Genomic DNA, 23,725 nt, shown 5'->3' with positions numbered 1-23,725 from the left:
AGCACAATTAAGTGTCGTGGAATTCCCAGTCTTCGCAATGTTATCTGTAATTTGTTATGATCCACACAGTCAAATGCCTTTGCATAGTCAATAAAACACAGGTAAACATCTTTCTGGTATTCTCTGCTTTCGGCCCGGATCCATCTGACATCAGTTAGCAATGATATCCCTGGTTTCACGTCCTCTTCTGAATCTGGCTTAAATTTCTGGCAGTTCCCTGTCGATGTACTGCTGCAGCTACTTTCAAATGATCTTCAGCAAAATTTTACTTGCGTGTGGTTGGATGATATTATGATATTGTTCGATAATTTCCGAATTCGGCTGGATCACCTTTCTTGGGAATAGGCACAAATATGGATCTCTTCCAGTCGGATGACCAGGAAGCTGTCTTCCAAATTTCTTAGCATAGATGAGTGAGCGCCTCCAGCGCTGCATCGTTTGTTGAAACATCTCAATTGGTATTCCATCAATTCCTGGAGCCTTGCTTTTCGCCAATGCCTTCAGTGTAGCTTGGACTAGGAAGCTGAAAATGGCAGGTATGCTCACATTGTGTTGCTACTGGGTGGCACTGACCCAGCGGGTGAGCTTGGCAAGGACAAGGACTGCCTCCTTCGCTGGCCGCTGTAACCCTGGTGACAAAACTGGGTCTGGCATTAAGAAGGCCCTCAAAACGTATTTCTTATGTGGACAAATGGCCTGCTGATCCAGTAGAATAAATAATAGTAATAACAGTTGCCATATATGAAACCCTTTCTCTGTACCAGCCACTCACATCATCTTGGTCAATCCTCACGGTAAGGCAGGCACTATCACTATCCCCATTTAATTTTTGAGGAAAACGAGGCTCAGAAAGAATAAGTAATTTGCCCAAGTCACAGAGTGAGTAAGTGGGGCAGGCTGTACTGGAACCCAGACCTACCAGCTCCAAAGCTATGCCGTCAGCCCCTGAGCCAGCCTTATGGCCACCTCAGGGTGAGGCCTGGGTCTGGAAGAGGCAGGGTGATACCCACATTGGGCTGGGCCCCCCATACCACCAGTCCCCTACACGAAGGCCTCCCTGAGGTTGGCTTCACCTGTCCCCCCATGCCCTTCCTAGTGGCCTTCAGCAAGCAAGTGAGGGCCCTTTCCCCCAGCACTGCCAACCAGGGGGCTGATCTGTTCTTTGCAGGCCCACTGCTCAGCACTTGCCACCCCGCCTCCTGCTGGGTCCTCCAGGGGCTCTGAACATGGCAGGGGTAATGCTCTCCCTTCTTGCATGTCTGCTGACCTGGGTCTCCCTTGGGGCTTGTGCCAGGCTTGAGAACCAAGAAGGTGAGGATCAGGATGGGCACTTCCCCCTCCCACCTGAGCTGCCTTCTAGGGGACAAGGGCAAAACTAAGAGACCCTGGCATCTTTTCCAGCTCCCTCCGCCTGGAGTCTTAGTAGAGCATTAAGGGCTGCCCTGGTTCTTGGGAGCCTTACACAGCCCAAGAGGCCAGTGTGACAAGGCCCTGGGCCATCTCTCATGCCTCAGCCTGACTTCCTCCCCCAAACCTGCTCAGACAGCCAGGCAGATACCATTAATGGTCCTGCAAACATTGTAACTTTTCTCTCACCTCCTGGCCAGACCGTTCTGCTTTCATTTGCCAAATTTCTATTCATTTTTCAGGTCTCATCTTAGATGTCCCTTCTTCCAGGGAGCCTTCCCTGGCTACCTCACCTACGCACACAAGTGTGCATGTGCACACGTACACACCCCTTTGCCCTTTCATATCAGGAACCTGTGGCCCCTGCACACACAACAGCCTTAGAAAGAAGCTGGTGGTAAAGGGTCTCACCTTCCTTTGAAATCTGCCTGTGCCTCTTTCTAGCCATGTGACCTTTCCATACCTCAGTTTACTCATGTGAAAAACAGCAATCACAGGACTTATTCCATGGCTGTCCTGGGGATTAAATGAGATTACATACATGAAGCGCTTAGTGCAGCGCCCCTGGCACACAGCAAGCACTCGATAAATGGTAGCTGTTATTAACATTGGTATTAATAGCAGTGCCACCTTCACAGTCAGAGAGGAACATTTTTGGTTCCTGCTGGGAGCCTTGGGCTCCAGATTCAGGAGACCATTAAGTGGCTAAGCTAAGGCAGAAGGCTCCAAGCTGCCCAGAGAGAATTCAGAAAGCGGGCTTGGGCTGATGGGGGAGGGAAACCAGCAAGAGCAACAACAAAAAAAAAAACCCACCTGCAGCAGCATCGTTCATTTTTAAATGTTATTTTACGGGACCTGCCGATAATCAGCACTGAGCGCTCTGCACGGGCAGCTGGGCAGAGACTCGGGGAGGAATCGCCTGCCACATACCAAGCAGGCTCCCTGCTCTTGGAACAGGCCTACCCCACTCAGAGGCCTGGTGGCCTTGAGCTGCCAGCACCGGCATCTGGGGACGAGAGGGAGCTGGTGGGAGGCAGTGGAGGGAGAGGGAAACGACAGGTTGCTTATTCTCTTAAAAGCCACTTTTAAAGCATGAAGACAAAACCGCTGCCTCAGGAACTTTGAGGCAAAGCAGGAACATGAGTGAATGTAGAAAGGGGGCGTGGGTGCTTTCTGGTAAGGGGGAGAAGCTCAGCACCCCTGCCCCGCCCATCCACCCCCTCCTCCATGGTCTGCCCTTCTCCCCGCCCCCCCGACCAGCTCTCACTTTGAACTTCCCTACCTGGCTCCACAAAGGTAGATGTAACATCCACTAGATTTTTGTTGTTAGGTATCGTCAAGTCTATTCTGATTCACGGCAACCCTATGCGCAACAGAACAAAACACTGCCCGGTCCTGCGCCATCCTCACAAGCACTGCTATGCTTGAACCCGCTGTTGCAGCCACTGTGTCAATCCATCTCTTTGAGGGTCTTCCTCTTTTTTGCTAACCCTCCACTTTACCAAGCATGACTTTAAGTATTTCAAATGCCCTAGTAGGAATGGGGAAGGGGGCAGCAGTGGTTCAGTGGTAGAATTCTGGAGGCCTAGGTTCCATTGCCAGCCAATGCACCTCAAATGCAGCCCCCACCCATCAATAAAAACCCTATGGATCACAACTGTACAATTCCGTTGTGTATGGGGTCGTCATGAGTCAGGGGCCAACTCAATGACAGCTAACAATAGGAATCCAGCTTTTAACCACAGAGGCTGGGGGAGGTTCCCAGCATTTGAGCTGCAGCTGTTGGATGACAAGGATTTCCACATGGTGTATGGAAGGAAAAGCCAGCGGGAAGGCGACAAAGCCTGGGCAAAGACACAGGGGTGGGATGTGTCCACAGGGCCTGTTCTGGGAATGCCCAGATTTGGGGTGTGGTTGTGTGGGGAGGGCTCCTGCCAGATTGTGGGGTGTGTGAATGCCGAGCCAGGAAGTGTGAACTTTATCCAGAATCGTAGCAGAAAGGGATTCCTCCTAGGGCTTAAAGGAAGTTGGCAAGGGGCAGAGTCTGGATTCAAACCCAGGTGAGCCTGAACCCAAGTCTAGTCCTACCTCCCCAGGCATCAGAGTGATCAAGAGGGGCTGAAGGGAACCAGGATATTTGGGAGAAGTCGCTCACACTGAGCTCCACGTCAGGGGGGACATTCAGACCCCTCCCCAAGACAAGGAAGGGGCACTGGACCCGGAGTCCAAAGTAGCCTTCCAGGAGTCAGGGCCCACACGCTCTGCCACTCGCTGGCTGTGTGATGTGAACTTGGGCAAAGCCCTCTAGCTTTCTGGCCCCCAGTTTCCCAGCCTTAAAATGGGGACAAAAGCCCTGCCCTCCCTCTCTGCCTCTCTGCTAATGGGGTTCTGTACACCACTGTCCTATTGGGGTCGGGGTGCAGTGTGGCCCACAGGAGCTCCAGCTGACAAGAGCCTGGCATGCTGGTGTCCAGTGAGGAAACCCACCACACAACTCACGCCCAGCACCTGGGGACTACCTGTACAACCCAGCAGGATGCTTACCTGGCCCAGTGGGATGCTCCAGGCAACAGAGGACAGGGGCAGGTGTTGGGAAGGCAAGGTGGAAAGATGGTGCAGTACCACCCTCCCTCCAATCCCTAAGGTCAGCCACTGCCCCCACCATGCTAAAGGAACAACATTGCCACCTCAGACAGGGATCAGCAAGAGAGCACTGTAGCAGCAATGAGAAAGAGAAGGACCCTGGTAAATACGTGCAAAGCAGGCTAGCCCAGGGGCAGGCTGTTCACCTTCCTTGGGCCCAGAAGTGCTGGGTGGACTCAGGCAACTCACTTAAGGTCTCTGTTTTCTGTGTACCATTTTGCCCCCCTAGAGAACTGGAGCCCTGGTGGCACAGTGATTAAGAGCTCAGCTGCTAACCAAAAGGTCAACAGTTCGAATCCAACAGCCATTCCTTGGAAACAGTTATATTGTCCTGTAGGGTTGCTATGAGTCAAAATCGACTCAATGGCAGCGGGTACTAGAGAAAGATCACTGCTGATAATAAAAGAACTACCACTTACGTAGCACCTAATTTGTGCTAGGCGTCATTCTAGGTGCTTTATATGCATTAGGGGAAACCCTGGTGATGTAGTGGTTAAGTACTATCGCTGCTAACCAAAAGGTCGGCAGTTCGAATCCACCAGGCACTCCTTGGAAACTCTATGGGACACTACAGGGTCGCTATGAGTCAGAATCAACTCGATGGCAACGGGTTTGGTTTTGGTTTTGTCTTATATGTATTAACTCGTCTGGCTGTTTTGAAAACCCAAGGAGGAAAGTTCTTTTATCATTCCCAGTTTAGAGATATGGAAATTGAAGCAGAGAGGTTAAGAAGCTTGGCCTAGGGAAGCCCTTGACAGAAGTGTAACCCACAAGTCCTAGCCCTATGATGCTTCTCCTGTGTCCACGTAGGATACACAAACGATCTTTCATGTGGAGAGCTGGGGGCAACTCCCACATCTCACCAAGGAAGGCAGCAAGGTCTTGGCCCTGGTCTATTTTCATGTATATGCTGTATTTTTGTTAACAGATGAAGAAAGTGAGTGGAACAGAGCCGGGAAGGGTATGAGTGTCCAGGGTCACAGAGTCCCCGGGGAGGCTGAGCAAGCTACCCTGACTTCCCCATCCAGCAGACCCAGAGTGCCAGAGCTAGTCTCAGGTACCCCCGACTGAAGCCTCCCTGAATGGGGCCAGAGACAGGCAGACAGGAGCTGCTATCCTGACAAATGCCCCCAAAGAAGATCAGGGACCTGATCGAGGCTCAGCTGGGCCCTGTTTTATACCACTGTGGGCCAGCTGCTTCTCGGGGATGCAGTTTCTCCTTGGGTAAAATGGGTCAGGAGTTGAGAGATGCTCTTAGCTTCCTCTCCTCTCTGCCTCCTCAGAGTCCTTGAGGCTGTGCCATAATCCTAAGCAACTTCTAAGGGAGTGAGCTCCCCATCACAGGGGGCATTCCAGCAGAGATCCCTGCAAACATGGAGGCCAGGGTAGGAGGCCTTCAGAGGACTCTCAGGCTGCGAGATGCTAGCACTTGAACAAGCTCAAGGCTGCAGCTTCCTCTAGAGACTCCCCTGGCTCCCTCGGGGGAGAACAGGAGCTGGGCCCCCCACAGGAATGTGTTTGCCTGTGTCGCCAGGCATGCTGTGCCCACAGCTCTTCCCCGGGGACACAGCAGCCTCCAGGGACACCCTGCCAGGCATGCTGCTGTCCTGGCCTCCTTCAGCGCAGCCCAGAGCTGCTTTGCTCCTCACCACCTGATCACCACAGCCAAGGGAGAGGCAATGCCCGGGCCTTTCCTGGCCTCCTCCATGGGTGCCAGAGCCAGCACTCTGCTGTACAGGCAAGAGGGAGGAGGGCTGGTCCTCAGGCTGCTCCCTCCTAAGGGTGCCCCTCTTCCCTCTCCCCTACTCTAAACCCTCTCCTCAGCCTTCAAAGCCCAGATGAACTGCCTCCCCTCTGGCTGGATTCCTCCAGCCCCTGCAAACCCAATGAACCTTTTCTTCTGATGGGCTTCTCTGGGGCCAGGTATATCGTTATTACCACTCCATCTACCCTGCATTATAATAACTCCCACACTTGTCTTTCTCCCCCACTAGAATCCGGACACCCTGAGAATGTGCTCTTTCTTCCACACCCCCAGGGTCGGGCACAGTGGGCACATACAGGGTCACCCAGTAAAAACCAAAACCAAGCACGCTGCCATCGAGTCAATTCCAACTCATGGCAACGCCAGGGGTTACACAGGAAAACTGCTCCATAGAGTTTTCTTGGCTGTAATTTTTACAGACCCAGATCATCAGGGCTTTCTCCCACGGCACCACAGGTTGGGTTTGAACAGGTAACCTTTAGGTTAGCAGCCTGTCGAAAACTACCTACGCTACCCAGGGACTGTGGTCAGGGTGCCCAAAAAATAGCTGTGAAATGAATCTGAACTGTGGCCGGGCCCTGCATCCCAGAGAAGAACAGTTCACCATCACAGATGTCGCCTTCCCTTCAAGCTCAAGTATTTCTCAAGGCTCCTCCCATTCCCTCACAGGAGTCCCAGGCCCCAGGGATATCTGGTATTTTCAGGCCTGTGAGTGCTGCAGAAGGCAACTGAGGCCCAGGAGGGGAAGTGAACGGCTCAGTTACACAGCAAGGCCAGGTCTCCATGGTTCTAGAGCTGCCCGCTCCCACCCCGATGTCCCAGAGCACAAAGCCACACTGTTGGCCAGTGCCCTCCAGCCCAGCTCCCCATGTGGAGAAGGTCACACTTACCCCAGCACCCAGAGATCAGCACAAAAAGCCAGAGCAAGTGGCAGCTTGTGGTGATGTGGCACCTCATGGCTCCTGTGGGCACAAAGAAGAAAGAGGTGAGAAGCCTCCAGTTGGTGGTGCCCTGCTCTTCAAGGCTCTCCAGCACTTACCTGCCCCGACAGCTCCAGGGAGAACTGGGACTGAGAGGGAGGAGAGCAATCAACTCAAAAGAGTGTGAGGGGGCAAAGGAAAATGGGGAAGAAGAGACAGTCTGTATCACTTGGTTTTATCATTGTCCCATCCTGGGCATAACACGGTGGCCTGAGAGTAACTGGAGGTTACCCCTGGGCAGGGGGGGACGACTGCCATCTTTGCCCTCATAGGGGCTGGCCGCCTTGGTCGAGGGAGTCCGTGGGCACAGCACAGTGGCTGGCACAGAGTATATGTCCACGACACAGTCTGGCTCAGTGGATAAAGGGATGGGCTGCTGCCTCCATCCCCGAGGACCACAGTCCCCAGATGGCACCCCCAGGATTGCATCCCCCCAGGATGGCATCCCCCATGAGCCACAGAGTCTAGTTAGACAGGGTTAGGGAGATGAGTGCTGAGTGGGAAAATGGTGATCCAAGAGTGAGCTTGGCAGGTCCAGTACCCTCATGCCCCAGTCCAAGTGCCCCGCAGGCATGTCTTTTCCTGTTCTTTTATATCCACCATATGATCCTATAACCTTGGACATGAAAAGAAGAGCAGATCATAGTGTCCAACGATGAGTGTTACAGAGGCAGGAAGAGAGGCACAGAGAGGGGAGGTGACCTGCCCAGTGTCCCACAGCAAGTCTATTGTGAAATTAATTGTGTCCCCCCAAAACTGAAATCCTAACCCCTGTACCTGTGGATGTGATCCTGTTTGGAAACAAGTTTTCTGCTATGTTAACTAGGTCATATCAGACTAAGGTGGGTTCTAAACCTAATCACTTCTGAGGTATAAAAAGAACAGAATAGACACAGACACCACATAGGAGGAAGACAGACGCCATGTGAGGAATGTCTACAAGCAAGGAATGCCAAGGACTCAAGGAACACCAAGGCTACCAACAAGGAAGGAATCCACACAGCCAAGACTCTGATTTGGACTTTTAACCTTCAAAACTATGAGAAAATAAATTTCTGATTTTTAAAGCCACGCACTAGTGGTATTTGCATTACAGCAGCCTTAGGTGACTAAGACATCCATGGAAAGCTGGGGCCCAATCTTTGGGGCTGAGAACTCCCCACTAGAGAGATCAAGGGCCTAGCATTCAGCAGAGGCAGGATTCCGCCTCTAAGGGTGGCTGGGGTGGGTGGGCTGCTCCCTCTCACCAAGGCAGTGGCTGCGCAGCCCCATGATGGCAGGGTGTGGTCTGGAGCAGGCCTCCCCGGAGCCCAGCAGTGACATGGGGGTGGGGGCCGCACTGAACTCTCAGCCCCTTTAGGGCGGTTACACGGCTCATTCACCTCCGCATCCCCTAAAGGCCTAGCCAAGGGGTACATCATCCTTCAGTGAGCACCTACCGTGTGCCTTGCCTCCTGGTTCACAAGGTACCGTCTGTCAGGGTCATTTTACTGAGGCGGAAATGGAGCTTAGAAGCGTGAAATGATTTGCCCAGAGACCCTCGGCTAGTGAGCGGTGGGGGCAGCGTCTGGACTCAAGTTGACATACCACCTCCCTCATCAGTAAATAATCAGAAAAGGCAGAGAGGAGGTGAACGGAACTGAGGGGGACATTTTTTGAGAGACTTCCTCATCTCTGCCAAGATCTAGGGGCAAGAGATTAAGAAAGTGCTCAGACTTGAGATCTCTAATCCAGGACCTCTCTCAGCCCGTCTCCTCAGGGGACAATGAGGTGACCACCACCGATGGTTCCTGACCAACAAGACACTCCTAATATTGTATTAAAAATGCCTCTCTAAAAATGATTAAGATCACAGATTTTAAAATATGTATGTTTCACCACAATAAAAAAAATCTTCAAAGAAAGTCCTAATTACTAAGTATGAAATGGTCATTTGAAGAATAAAAACTTATTCAAAAAACCAAACCTGTTGCCATCAAGTCAATACCAAAACCAAAAACCCAAACCCAATGCCGTTGAGTCAATTCCGACTCATAGCAACCCTACGGGACAGAGTAGAAATGCCCCATAGAGTTTCCGAGGAGCACCGGGCGGATTCGAACTGCCGACCCTTTGGTTAGCAGCTGTAGCACTTAAACACTACCCCACCAGGGTTTCCATCAAGTCAATAGTGACCCAGGTGGGAATATAAATGAAGGAAATGCTGGTAGGTGGAGACAATGGCCACTTACAGGCCACAAGCCTTGTCCAAAAGTGGCATCTGCTAATGTGTTTTAGCCAAGAGGGACTGCGGGTCCAGTGTGGCCAGAGCTGCTGATCGTTTTCAATGAGAAACTAGAAATCTGGCTTCTTATATGAAATAAATTTTTAAGTGTTGGCAAATAATTAAATTTGTGAGTAATATTTTGTGAGCCCAACATGACCCACCTGAGGGCCAGAGTGGGTGGGCTTGGCCTGGCATGCACCCCACCAGGCCCTCCCTCACACTCAAGCATGTATAATCGCATTACATACACGGATGGTACCACGTGGCTGCTCTTTACCTTTAGAATAATGGAGTCGCCCTCTACACAAAGCAACTGGCTTTTCTCACATCATGACATTTCACGGACGACCCTCCAGGTCAACATTGCTGCATCTACTCCTTTCTTTATAATGATAGTTGATAGTATGGTGTGCCATACCGGAGACAGCCATCCCCTGTGGATGGGCATTTGATGTCTGCAGACTTCTGCCACTGCAGACAATGCCACAGTGGACATCATCCCTCTGCACATAACTGTGTAGGGAACTCTGATTTCTCCTGAATCTGAATCTCCAAAAGTCGGACTGCTGAGTCAATTAAACCCAAAGCAGAGCATGCAGGTAAACGTTTATTACACGCAGCCAGAAAAGGTTGTGGCAGTTCACACTCCCTCGGGCAGCGTAGGAGAAGGCCTGCGTGCCCACCCGGAAGTTATCCGTCTCTTAAATGGCTGCCAATCTGACGCATGAAAAATGGTACCGTGTTGTTGCTTTCGTTTGCATTTCCCTAACTACAAGTGAGGTTGGGCATGATGCCTTTTTCTAAACACTCAAACCACTTGCCATCTGTTATCTTGCCTTATCCCACCATATCCTACAAAACAGCCTGCTAGCATGGGTAGCATTATCCCTGATTTACAAGTGGAGAAACCGAGGCACACAGCAATTAAGTGACAACCTGACATCTAACAGTGAGTGAGTGTCTTAAAAATAAAAAAAGGAAGAACTCCAGCCCTCTGCTTTGCCAAACCAGCTGTGAGGAGAATAAGACAACATCTGCCAAGCATATCATTCACAAATAGCTGGGGAGTGCACACCATGCTGCCGGGCATTGCAGGAAGTTTGCAGTGGAAGGAAGGAAGGAAGAAAATGAACAATTAGACAATTCTCACCGGTCAGGGGCTTTCACGGGTATAATTTTTACTCACTCCTCTAAGATACCTGTGAAGTAAATAGTAGTGTCCCCCATTTTACAGACGAAGAAACTGAGGCTGAGAGAGGTTAAATGACTTGCCAAGGTCCAGGAGCGGTTAACCAGTAAGCACGGTATGTACTGGCTTGTACTGAGCAAGGTTCCCAAGGGCTTAATTGTACTTACTTGCTAATCTGTGGTGAGCAATTTCACATGGCTTTTACCACATCTTTGATGTGGTAGGGGACAGGTGACACTGTGTACTGCAGGTTGGTGGGAAGCCACAATTGGACCCATGCATATCTTGCTTATTGGGTAATCTGGCCCTGCTGGGGTCACTCCAGGATTGGAATCAAGTCGGCCTGACCCCAAATGCCATGCTACTTCCATCCCACCAGGCTGTGGCTTCTCTGACTCATTTTCTTATCTATAAAAGGGGAAGGGTGGCCCCTCCCTCCAAGAGCTTTCCTACAACACAATGAACACAGGATGGGTGTCTGCAAAGAACAAGCTTGTGCGCATAACACACGCCCATACTATACGCCTCACTTCCCACAGTGCTGGCTCAGGCCCTGACACTGCCCAGTACACTGGACCCCCAGCCTCTCCCTAAATTTCTGTTCCCATCTCCTTTCCCCTTCAGAGGCAACCCCACTGCCTCAGTGCCCCCATCTGTCAGTCAAGGGCACACTCCAACTTTGCAAGACTGGCAGGGGCCACCTCCAGAGTACCCAGAAACAGGCCATCATAGCTCCATTCTGACTCTGCCTGCATCCTGCTCATGGCGTGACCTCAGGGTGAGGTGGCACAGGCTCCAAAGATGGAAGCAGAGTAGCCAGGCCAGGGGGATCCATTCTGCTACTGGGTTTGCCCTGAGATCCCTAGGTCTTATTCTTTCCCTGGCCCCTTTGGCTACGGGGAGCGAAGCAAGGCCCAGAGAAAGCGGAGGTGATGACAGTGGGAAGAGGCCCCTGGGCCCGACCTCCAGTCCAGGCATCGTGATAGATGTTGCCTTCACTGGTTGGCATTCCCGGGGCACCAGGGCTGCAGCAAGCAGCATGGGTCCCCCGGGACAGCCTGACCTCGCTATGCCCTGCACAACAGCTATTCCTAAGGCCTCCTGGCCCTCCGCCTTCCACCCAGCAGAGCCACGCAGCCTCATCTACCGTGTGAGGCTGCACCACCCTCGCCTCTCTGCACTGGGACAGGACACACAGACATACCGTCTGTGCTGGGGCTTCCTACCTGCTCCTGGGACGAATGCCCAGAGACCTGCCCCAGAGGTGCGAGCAGGGTCACAGCAGGCTTTCCCTAGGTCTTTTAGGTGCCTGGCTTAGACCCCCTTCTTGCAGGAAGCCTTCCAGAAATTTTCAAGCATACACACTGCCAAAGAGACACAGAGTCAGGCCCCGAAGCCCTGAAGCTGCCATTTCCCAACAGCCTTCTTCACGCCAGGTCCCTGCCAGGTACTGTGGGGGGAGGCGGGGGCATGAGAATGACCAGAAATCTGTGGTGGGTGTCATATAGTGATTTAGACTGTCACTGCCCTGGGCGATCAGAGGACAGAAATCCTGGAAGCGAAGGCAGCAGGGTAGAAGGCTGGTGAGAGAAGGCTCTGGGCAGAAGAGACGTAAGCTGCCCAAGGTTTAAAGAATTCATAATGATTAGCACTTACTGAGTCCCTGTGCGGTGCAAACAGTTAATGCGCTCTGCAGCTAACCAAAAGGTTGGCAGTTCAAGTCCACCAAGAGGTACCTCGGAAGAAAGTCCTGTTGATCCACTTCAGAAAAAGCAGCCCTTGAAAACCCCATGGAACCATTCTACCCCGACCCACATGGGGTCGCCGTGAGTCAGAACTGACTTCACAGCAGCTGCTACTGGTAATGTTTACGGAGAGTCTGTCACAGTCAAGGCACTGCGATTCACAATGTGTTTTACAAGCTGGGGCTTGAAGAGGTTAAATAATTTGCCCAAGGTCACAGAGCTAATAAGGGGTCAAGTCTGTACTGAACCCCATCTGAAGGTCATCAAAGCCAGCCTCCTGGCCACCAAGCCAGAAATGCAGGGAGGGCATCTGAGGTGGGAGAGAAGGAATCAGGAACAAGACAAAGAAACAAAACCATTGTCTTAGCCCCAACCCTCCCTGAGCTCAGACACGCCCCCAGGGCACGGCCTGGGCTGAGACCAGATAGGGAGGGTCTGGGCAGAGCCTGCATCCACTGAGCAAGGCGGTAAGCAACCCTGGGTGAGAATCCTATGTGCCTCCCAGCTGAAGCACACTGGGGCCAACAGGGAGGCCAAGCAGCACGTGCCAGGAGGAAGGGGCATGGCTAAGGCTGGAGGGGGCTCTGTCTAGCCTGCCCTCCAGGCTGTGGGCATCTCATAGACATTGCCCCTGAAGCCAGTACCACCAGGGATGACCAAGCCTCTATCTCCTACCCCCCACCACCTCCCTCCAGCACCATCTTCAAGGGGTTAACACCTTTGTCACCAATGGGAGCTGACTACAAAATTCCTCAGCTTCAGAAGTGGCCCACCTGTTCCCACTCATCTCTACTTCTCCTGCTGTCAGCCCATAAAGAGTGCTACTCAGACAGGCATTGGGCTGAGGGCTGGCTGGGGAGGCTCAGGGAGGTGGTACAGTTACAGCATCCAAGGAGTCACCCCCACATGGGAATCACAAACCCCAAATCAAATCAAAGCCTCCACTTATACCTAGAGAGTTGGTGAGCTGCAAGGAGAAGCTTCTGGGAGTGGGGGCACAGGTTGGGTCTGACCACACTTCAGGGCGTGTCCAACCTGACATTATCTACTTTGTGCCAGGCACTGTGCCAGGCACTGGGGATGCAGAAGAGAACAATGACCCCTGTCTTGGTAGAGCTGACATTTCCTGCATAGACATAGTAGGTGAGTAAATTACATCGTTGTTAGGAGATAGTAAGTGCAATGGAAAAAGAAAAAAAAAGGGGGGGGGATGCAGGGTAAGAGCAGTCTGAGTATGGCTCAGAAGGAGATAGATGAACAGAAACTTGAAGAAGTGAGACAGTGAGCCACTGGGATATCTGGAAAGCACTCCAAACAGAAGGAACAGAGTGTGCCTAGCATGCTTGAGGAACCGCGAGGAGGCCAGGGTGACTGAAATGGGGTGCACAGAGGGCAGAGTAGTAGGAGATGGAGGCAGAGAGCTAAGTGGGCCAGGCCATGGGGCACCTTGTAGACCACTGTCTGTGACTGAGCTAAGAGTCCTGGTCTTAAGACCATGGAGCCAAGCACTGACATGAATGACAGCTTTTAAAGGAGCCCTCAGGCTGCCTGGTCAAGTACACACTATAGGGGGCAAGGCAGACCAGTAAGTATGGAGGTCACTGCAGTGACCATCAGACAAGAGCTGATGGTGGCTCTGGCCAGGATGGTGGCATGGAGGGATGGCAGATTCTGGGTAACTTTCAAGGTAGGGTTTCCTGAAGGAGAGAATGTGGGCTGTGAGAGAAAGAATGGTGCACCTGGACAGTCGGAATTGCCATTAACCAGGCCAGGGGAAGGCTGCAGATGGAGCTGGTGGAGGGACAAGATCAGAAGTCCATTTTGGACATGTTGGTCTAGAATACCTGTTGATAATGTTGGTAAGCAGTTGGATACTCTCAACTAGAGTTCAGGCCTGAGTTCAGCCTGGAGATATGAACCCAAGAGTCATCAGCATATAGATGGCACTTAAAGCCCTGAGATGGGACCAAGGTTCCCACACCCTAGAACTGAGGAAACTTGGCTGAGAACCCACCAATATTCAAAAATTGTCTGAAAACACATATAGCCTTGTGGCCTAGCAATCTACTTTCAAGTCTTTAGCTACGGAAATAATCATGGCTGTGCATGAGCCTGAAATCACAGAGATGTTCACTGCTGTGTTGTTTATGTCAGTGAACATCCCAGATGCCCAACAGGGAACTGTTCAATTGTGGGACATGCACAGGAATCAGAGGGCTGTGTATAGATGTGTACTTATATGAAAGTGTGTGTGTGTGTGTGTGTGTGTGTGGAGGGGAGGGTTAAGTACATTAAGGACTGTTAATGTACCATGAGTTGAAATTGACTCCACCACAACTGGTTTTGGAGTCCCTGGGTGGTGCAAATGGTTAACACGCTTGGCTGCTAACCAAAAGTTTAGAAGTTTGAGTCCACCCAAAGGCACTTCGGAAGAAAGGCCTGGCAATCTACCACCAAAAAAATCAGCCATTGAAAACACTATGGGGCACAGTTCTACTCCACACACATGGGGTCGCTGTGAGTAGAAGGCAACTGGTTTGGTTTTATATGAGTGGTGTATTACGGGTGATTTTATTTTTTTCTACATATTTCCTGCATTTTCCAAATTTCTATAGTAAACACACAATCTCTTCACAATCAGAGGCCTGGTTCATGTCCGCCCTACTAAAACTATGTAAGCAGCCTGTGAACAGGTGGACAACTCTGCTTAGAAAGTTCTTTTCTACTCTCTACCTTGCCTCCCCGAAGCCCACAGTCCCAGGTCTGAATACCAGAGGACACTCTGGGAGCTGGGAGGGTCCACTGTATTCCCTCTGCTGCCACTCAGACATTTCTAGGGACAGGGAACCCCCGCTTTGCTCCCTTCTGGGTAACCATCCCAACTGGGGAGATCCCTGCCCCTCTGGCCTGTAAGCCTTGCTGGCACTCCCTTCCCACACTTGAGACAAGGAGGTCTGATTACTCACAACAGGGACCCGCGAGCAGCAGAACAGGTTGCACCAGGAGGCCTTGGAAACAAGGCCCAGGTCTGGAGTCTGGCCCTGTACTGTGGGTTCTCCTTCTCCCAGGTCAGGACCAACAGTTTAAAAAGAAAGGTGTGTGCCAGTCTGTTCTCATCCTCTCTCTCTCTCTCAGACACACACACACCACACACACCCACACACCCACACGATAGGTTCTGTAGCCCCTCCAGACATGCCCACAAGATGCCCACCGAGCCATCCAGGCCCCTGACAGCCCTGGAGGGTCCCTTTCTTCTGCCTCCATGCATTTCCCCAACCTGAAGGAAGCCAGGCACCTTGCAAAGCTCCCTCAAATCTGTAGGGGTGCCCCAACCCCTTTGGGGCCTAGAAAAAGAAACCAAGATGAGCCCATCTCATCTGGTTTCCTGGGAGACGGGCTGGAAAACATTTTCCTTGGAGCCCTGGTGGTGCAGTGGTTAAGAGCTCGGCTGCTATCCAAAAGGTCAGCAGTTCAAATCCACCAGCCACTCCTTGGAAACACTATGGGACAGTTCTACCGTCCTTCCTATAGGGTCCCTACAAGTTGGAATCAACTTGACGACATTAGTTTTGGGTTTTTTTTTGGTTTGTTGCTGCCAGAGCAAAGCACACTCCTGTATTCTGCAAAACCAGCCCCCTCTGGGCCTGACTCTCAGGGCAGGGCCTCAAGGACACTCTCCCTACAGCCCAGCCAGGGGCACCACAGAGGCCAGGGCAGGAAGGGTGTCGAAACACAACGCCCTCTGTCTCAGGAAGCAAGGGGACAAGAAGAAACAGAGCGGGGGAAGGGAGAGGGCAGGAGGGGCCATCTGAGTGGCAATTCAGTTTCTCTGGAGTGAGAGATTTTCACAGCAGGGTGCCACGATTTCGTTTGAACTGTAAGAATTCCCATAAAATCGGATGCACTCAACTTCGAATAGAAATACAGAAATACATTGCAGAAATCAAATACAATTTGAGGATTATTCACCACCACTACACACAGAGAGGCTCGTGCATGCAAGAAGGCTGCAGACGACGCCATTAGGACCACTAACTGACAAGCCATTTGCTGGCCGCCTATGATCACACATCAAATCCCTCACTAGCTGGGGAGGAGACTGTGACGCACAGTCACTTGACTCGAGGGACCCTATCTGCAAGGAGGGGACAAGACCACCTGCTGGCTGTTCTGTTCTTGTGCCCTTGCCTGGGTCCCTCTGTGAAGCTTCCATCCAGCGGCACCTGGGGGTGAGAAAGTGAGGCCAGCAAGGCTGGGCTGGACAGAACCTGAGACTCCCAGGCTGGGGTGGCCCAGTCATCCAGCACCCTCCAGGGAACACCTGGGGTATCTAAGTCCCCTCGACCTACACTTTTTAAAAAATCATTCAAAAGGAGCTTTATTTTACTTTATTATTTTTGGAATTAATATATGAACACGGTAAATAATTATACAAAAAGGGGTACAGCTGGAAGTGAGTCTCCCTTCTACCCAAGGCCCACAACTCCCTTCCCAGAGGCAATTCTAGAGGTACCATTCCAGAAACATTACATGCACATACAAGAACACAGTATAGAGGGTCTTCTCACCCCTTAAAATTCCACACAGCAGCCTACTATTCATGCTACCCTACGTAAGACAGTATATCCTGGAGACTGGTCCATCTCAGTACATACTGGGCTGCCTTATTCTCTTCAGCAGGGGTTGAATGTTCTACTCTATGGGAGGAGAGAGGCCATAACCTTACCAGTCTCCTGGCAATGGATATCTGGGCTGTTTTTAATCTTTCATTTTGACAAATAAAGCCACCATGAATATCTTTGTCCCTAGGAGTCCCTGGGTGGCATAACAGTTAAGCACTTGACTACTAACCAAAAGGTTGGCGGTTCAAACCCACCCAAAGGTGCCTCAGAAGAAAAGCCCGGTGATTTGCTTCCAAAAGGTCACGGCCTCGAAAACCCTATGGAGTGCAGTTCTACTTTGACATGCACGGGCTCCCCATGGTCAGAATCAACTCTACAGCAACTGGTTTGGGTTTTTGTTTATTGATATCTGAGTACATCCACAGTACATCTAAGGAGCACTGATGGCGCAGTGGTTAAGTGCTTGGCTGCTAACTGAGAGGTTGGCAGTTCAAACCCACCAGCCACTCCAAGGGAGAAAAGACCTAGTGTTCTGTTCCCATAAGATTACGGCCTAGGAAGCGCTGTCTGTCATACAGGGTCGCTTGAGTCGAGATGGAGCTCTGGTGGTGGTGCAGTGGTTAAGAGCTAGGCTGCTAACCGAAACGTCGGCAGTTCGAATCCACTAGCCACTCCTTGGAAACCCTATGGGGCAGTTCTACTCTGTCTTTTGTTGTTGTTACATGCCACTGAGTCAGCTCTGACTCATAGCGACCCTATGTACAACAGAACAAAACACTGAGTGGTCCTGTGCCATCATCCTCACGATCGTTGTTAGCTTGAGACCATTGTTGCATCCACTGGGTCAATTCATCTCATTTGAGGGTCTCCCTCTTTTTTGCTGGCCCTTTACTTTACCAAGCATGATGTCCTTCTCCAGGGACTCATCCCCCCGGTAACATGTCCAAAGTATGCTCTAAGGAGCATTCTGTTTGTACTTCTTCCAAGACAGATTAGTTCGCTCTTTTGGCAGGCCATGGTATATTTAATATTCAATACTGTCCTATAAGGTTGCTATGAGTCAGAATCAACTCAATTGCAATTTTTTGTTTTTTTATGAATCGAAATCAATTCGATGGCGCACAACAACATGGTACATCTAGAAGTAGAAAAGTTTGGTATTTTTATAGCTGTTGACAAGCTGTCCTCCAAAGGGGGTACAACAAGTTTCACCCCCTCTAACGACAGGAGAGAACCGGTATCCCCATGCCTCGGCCAGCACTGTGCACTCACTTTTTTTTTTTTTTGAGTTTCAGAACAGACAGCTGAGGCTCCTGATCTGGGTCCCCATCCACATCAGGCAAGAATGGAGTTGATCCATGTCTACTTCCTCCTAACCTCCGCCCACCAGCAGGGTAACAGCAGGCTGAGGCCTGTGTCCAGCTCCACCTATTGCTGAAATCTGCACTCCCACCTCACTGGAGGAGAGGTGTGTCTGCACCATGGGTCACCACACCCTGTACCTCCCCCTGTGCCTTTGGCCAGCTGTCCCCGCTGCCTGGAGCACCCTCGGGCTCTGTCTTGCATGTCTAGATCCTATCCTACCTTCAAGGCACAACTGAAACTCCAGCTCTTCCATGACACCATGCTAGACCCCGCTGGCAGTGGGATCCTCAGCTCTCGTCGGCCTTACAAGCTTTGGGAGGCATCTCTCCCAGCCGCAAGGCAGTCACACATGCACACATCCTCCTCGTCCTAGCAGACCCTCAGCTCCCTGCAGGTCGATCTACTTCATCTCCTACAGCCATCTGCCCACTTAATGTCTCCTCTTAGATGTGTCTCTAATACTTAGCGTGCCAGCCGTGATCTGATTTCTTCAGAGAGGTTCTTGTCCTCATCTTTCCATCTCAGTAAATTCACCTTCATCCACCCACTCAGTCTTGACACCTTCTTTTGATTAATTCATTCAACAAACACCTTTTATGCATCTAGTTAAGTGCTACTTTCGTCCTTACCCCCAGGATCATGGTATTTTATCCACACCAGCCTTCCTTCTCTCAGCCTCAAACCTGCCAACTTCGTTCCCACCCCTTGTGCATCACTGTCGTTGGTTGGATTATTGGCCCACCCCTTCACTCCACTTCCATAGAATTACACATCCACACCCATGCTGGGCTCTCAAAGTGGGCGGAGTATCTCTACTTTGGCTCGGCCATGTGATTTACTTTAGCCAATGGAACGTTCACAACTTTGACACTAGCAGAAGCTTGAAACCTGCTTGCGCAGCTGGGTGTGCCTCTTGCACTCCTGCCCTTCAACCTGAGAACATACCCCTGGCAGCCCCCTGGCCCCAGAAGAGTGAGTAGACTGAACCCAACCCATGGCCTAGAGCCAAACTCAGTCAAACCAAGTCAAGATTCGCTGACCCCAGCCATCCTTTAAACACATGAGCAATAATGATAGTTGTGGTAATTTGTTATGCAGCTTTATTGAGGCAAAAACTGACAGATACATTGCTGTAGGTTACGTGTATATATATATATATATATATATATATATATATATACATGATATGATATTTTTGTTATACTGTTGTGGTTAGGTGCCATCGAGTCGGTTCTGACTCACAGCAACCCTGTGTACGACAGAAGAAAACACAGCCTGGTCCTGCACTATCCTCATGATTGTTGTTATGCTTGAGCCCACAGCTGCAGCCACTGTGTCAATCCATCTCGTTGAGGGTCTTCCTATTTTTTGCTGACCTCTGCTTTACCAAGAGCAACATCCTTCTCCAGGGACTGGTCCCTCCTGATAAGATGTCCAAAGTATGTGAGACAAGGTCTCACCATCCTCGCTTCTAAGGAGCATTCTGACTGTACTTCTTCCAAGACAGAATCGTTCATTCTTTTGGCAGTCCACGGTATATTTAATATGCTTCGCCAACACCATAATTCAAAGGCGTCAGTTCTACTTCGGTCTTCCTTATTCACTGCCCAGCTTTCCCACGCATATGAGGCGGCTGAAAACACCACGGCTTGCTGTTGTTAGCCGCCATCAAATCGGCCCCCTGCTCATGCACCACCCCCATGATCAGTTACAGATGCACCATTGGGATCCATAGGGCTTTCACTGGCTAATTTTCAGAAATAGATCGCCAGATCCTTCTTCCTCGTCCGTCTTAGTCTGGAAGCTCCACTGGAACCTGTTTTAGCATCACGGCAGCATACGAACCTCCACTGACAGGTGGATAGTGGCTCCATAGGGAAGCCAAATGGGTGCGTGAGGCGAACTGGCCAGGAATCAAACCCCAGTCTCCCACAGGTTTCAGGAACCAAACCCGTCTCCCACAGGTCTCAGGAATCAAAACCCACTCTCCCACAGGTCTCAGGAATCAAACCCCACTCTCCCACAGGTCTCAGGAATCAAACCCCAGTCTCCCACAGGTTTCACGAACCAAACCCCAGTCTCCCACAGGTTTCAGGAATCAAACCCCAGTGTCCCACAGGTTTCAGGAACCAAACCCATCTCCCACAGGTCTCAGGAATCAAACCCCAGTCTCCCACAGGTCTCAGGAATCAAACCCCAGTCTCCTACAGGTCTCAGGAATCAAACCCCAGTCTCCCACAGGTCTCAGGAATCAAACCCCAGTCTCCCACAGGTTTCAGGAACCAAACCCGTCTCCCACAGGTCTCAGGAATCAAACCCCAGTCTCCCACAGGTCTCAGGAATCAAACCCCAGTCTCCCACAGGTCTCAGGAATCAAACCCCACTCTCCCACATCTCAGGAATCAAACCCCACTCTCCCACAGGTCTCAGGAATCAAACCCCACTCTCCCACATCTCAGGAATCAAACCCCACTCTCCCACATCTCAGGAATCAAACCCCACTCTCCCACAGGTCTCAGGAATCAAACCCCAGTCTCCCACAGGTTTCAGGAACCAAACCCCAGTCTCCCACAGGTTTCAGGAATCAAACCCCAGTGTCCCACAGGTTTCACACACAGAAGGTGAGAATTCTCCTACTGAACCACCATGGCTACATATATATGTGTATATATATATGTGTATATATGTATATATAAAACACCAAAACCAGACCCATTGCCATCGAGTCGAACCCGTACAACAGAGTACAGAGTCTGTGGGTGGTACACATGGTTAATGCATTTGGCTGATAACTGCAAGTTTAGAGGTTCAAATCCACCAGGGGCACACTGAAAGAAAGGCCTCACGATTTACTTCCAAAAACTCAACCACTGAAAACCCTGTGGAGCACAGTTCTACTATGGCACACATGGGGTCGCCATGAGTTAGAGCTCACTCACCTGCAACTGGTACTGGTACTGGTACAGCAGGGTACCAGCCCAATCAAACTAGCCTTATGGGTGTGACCAACTGAAAGTCAACCCAGTCACTACACTCTAACCCCTATTTTGTCATATCTCAGCTTAACTGTCCCTTCCTCAGGGAGACCTTCCCTAACCAGCCACCACAACAACTGGCCATCCTTATGTTTTCTCATTGTACCTGTTCTTTCCTCTCATAGCTTTTTAGCTGTATATTAATCTCTTGGTTTGTTGTCTGTCTCCCCCACCCCCAGCCCCCACCATTAGATTAAATTACAGGCAGTGGGCAGACCCAGAGCCCTAGTCAGGTATTGACCAAGGGAAAGGGTCTCATGGGGTGGTTGCGGCAGGGTGGGCCCCCTTTGACCACCTTCTCTTCAGGTCTCTCTAGCTTGTTTCCCCACCATCTCCTTTAATGGCAGGACCTGGAATATGACAACAGGAAGGGACCCTGAAAGGTCAGTTAGTTCTCCTGCTTTGAGTCAGACTATTCCACATATTCATTGCTCTGTGAAAATATCCTCTAGCATAAACTAGAACTACTTTCTGGAAGGCCATTTGGCACAATAAAACTAAAGCCTTAAAAACATTCATGCCCTTTGACCTAGCAATTCCTCTGGTAGGAATTTTCCCTAAGGAAAGAATCAGAAAGAAGACTTCCACCTCGAGGATGTTCACAACAGCACTGTTTATAGGAGTAAAAACAGGCAACTCAGTGATCAATGACAGGGGTTTACATGAATCAGTTACAGCACATTCGCTCAAGGGAATCAAGGAGCCACTGGAAATCATGTGCCCAGAAAACACTTATTGAGAGAAAAATGTTTGTGACAAATCGCTGAACAGAAAATGTAAACCGTAACAGTATGCATAGTGTGGTCCTAACTGAGAAAAGAACCACAAATTCTATGTGTATATATCTTCATAGAAGAGAGACAGGAGGGACATACAACAACACGTTTGCAGAAGTTAGGTTTGAATGGTAAGATTACAGGGATTTTTGCTTTATCCTCCATGCTTTTCTGTATTTCCTAAGCTATCTGCATTGGGTTACTTTTAGCATTTAAATAAAACTGCAAATTCCCCCATTTAAAATAAAGCTAGAGTAGATGCCTGGCTCCTGAAAGCAGTCTGCGATCAGCTGTGAACCTAAAGGCTGGTGGTTCGAACACGTGGAAGAAAGGCCTGGCAAACTGCTTCTGTAAAAGTTCCATCCGAGAAAACACTATGGAACAGTTCTACTCTGTAGCACATGGGGTCGCTATGAGTCAGGAGTGACTCGTCTGTAGGTAAAAACAACAGTGCAGAAACTGAAGCTTATCAACGTCAACCTGGCCAAGTTCACCCACCAGGCAGGCCCACCCTCCTGCTGGGCCCACTGCTTACAGCTCTGGCCTGCCTCCTACCCCCAACCATGTTGATGAGGCAGCTGAGACTCACCTGGTCCATTCTGCCATACCTGAAGCCCATTCCCCATGGCAAGCACACCTGGGCAGCCAAGCTCACTTTACAAACAAGGCAACTGAGGCCCACAGGGACTGCCTTCCCTGGTGTCCAGGCTGTCAGTTTAAGAGCCAAGGATGGGAATCGAGACATGCAGGTCCTGAGCTCATCTCACCTGGGTGATCCCTCAGCAAGTCCTGGCCCTCTCCATCCAGTGCAAGGTGGGCTTGGTGTTCTGGGTATTTCCTGCTCTGCTCTTCTTTGCTTCTCTGATGCTGACTCCCCACACACTCCAAAGTCAAGACCACTACGCAGGGGCTGTGCAAATGGTCAGGCGGACCTGTGGCCACCTGTTCAACCTGCACCATGGACTCTTCGGCCTCTCTTCCTTCCTCCACTCTGGGGGAGGGTCCCCAGGGCCAAGGGGTAGGAGGGAGGCCAGGATACTCTTTATTTCCCTCTTCTCCCCAGACAGATGGAGAGGTTCACACCTGTTCCAGGCCTCCACATACTTCTCTCTATCCTTAGCCCCTGCACCCCAAAACCTTCCCAAAAGGAGTCCTAATGCTGCACAGCCTTCGTCCAGCAGTTTCCATCCTGGGTCCTGAGCCATAACCCCCAAATCCAGGTAGCCACCACAAGAACATCTCTCTGGTGACTTTAACTCTGCAAAGGCTTCCATGACTGCAAACCTGCCGTGTAGACAGCAGATGCTCTGCCCATTTCACAGATGGGGAAACTAAGGGTTGAGAGGGTCAAATGACACTAAGGATCACCCAGGGCATCAGTGGCAGAGTCTGAGCCTTTCACATGGCACGGGACCCCAGGAGGGACTCAGGGAGTGAAGGTGAGAAAGAAAGGGTGTGTGGGTGAGTGAGAGGGAGAGAAAAGGAGCATGCAAGGTGTCTCACCCACACAGGTGCTCCAAAATCCAGGATGCAACAGGCATTGTCCTGCCAGATGAGCAGGGTGGGCTCCGGCTGGCCACAGTCCCAGGCAAAGGCCCCTCCCAGGCTCCTCACCCACATGCCTGGGAATAATGACCTGAACTCTGTCTCCCCCCACTATTATATTAAGTTACAGGTGGGTGAGTGGACCCACAGCCCTAGTCAGATGTTGACTAGAAGTTTCCATCTTTCATCCTGAGGCATAATCCCAACTCATTCTCATTCTGTGTGTGTGTGTGTGTGTGTGTGTGTGTGTGTGTGTGCGCGTCTCTTTCTCCCACTGTGATTTTCAGCAAGCTGGTTCCCTGCCTTCACTGTCCTCACCCCTCCAGCACACCTTCCGTGACATTCTCCAGTCTCTCATGGGCACGCTCCCGCTTAGGACACCAC

The 23,725-nt window shown here is 50.9% G+C and overlaps 1 protein-coding gene across 16 annotated transcripts in view; it reads right to left on the bottom strand.

The window, feature by feature from the left end:
• CDH23 (cadherin related 23) overlaps positions 1 to 23,725 on the bottom strand; it is a 524,046-nt gene that overhangs the window by 471,891 nt on the left and 28,430 nt on the right. For all 16 annotated transcript variants that reach the window (XR_010318119.1, XR_010318120.1, XM_064269675.1 and 13 more), the window contains exon 2: positions 6,706 to 6,777. Coding sequence is in view for 14 of the 16 variants with exons in the window: in XM_064269675.1 (XP_064125745.1) it covers positions 6,706 to 6,777 (72 nt within the window). In the remaining 2 variants the exon portion in view is untranslated. The remainder of the gene's footprint in view (positions 1 to 6,705; positions 6,778 to 23,725) is intronic.

The sequence above is a fragment of the Loxodonta africana genome, chromosome 16 (genome assembly GCF_030014295.1).
Source record: "Loxodonta africana isolate mLoxAfr1 chromosome 16, mLoxAfr1.hap2, whole genome shotgun sequence".
In the NCBI taxonomy this organism is placed as follows: Eukaryota; Metazoa; Chordata; class Mammalia; order Proboscidea; family Elephantidae; genus Loxodonta; species Loxodonta africana.
Note: the sequence above shows the minus strand (reverse complement) of the source record. Positions and strands in the feature narration are given on the sequence as shown.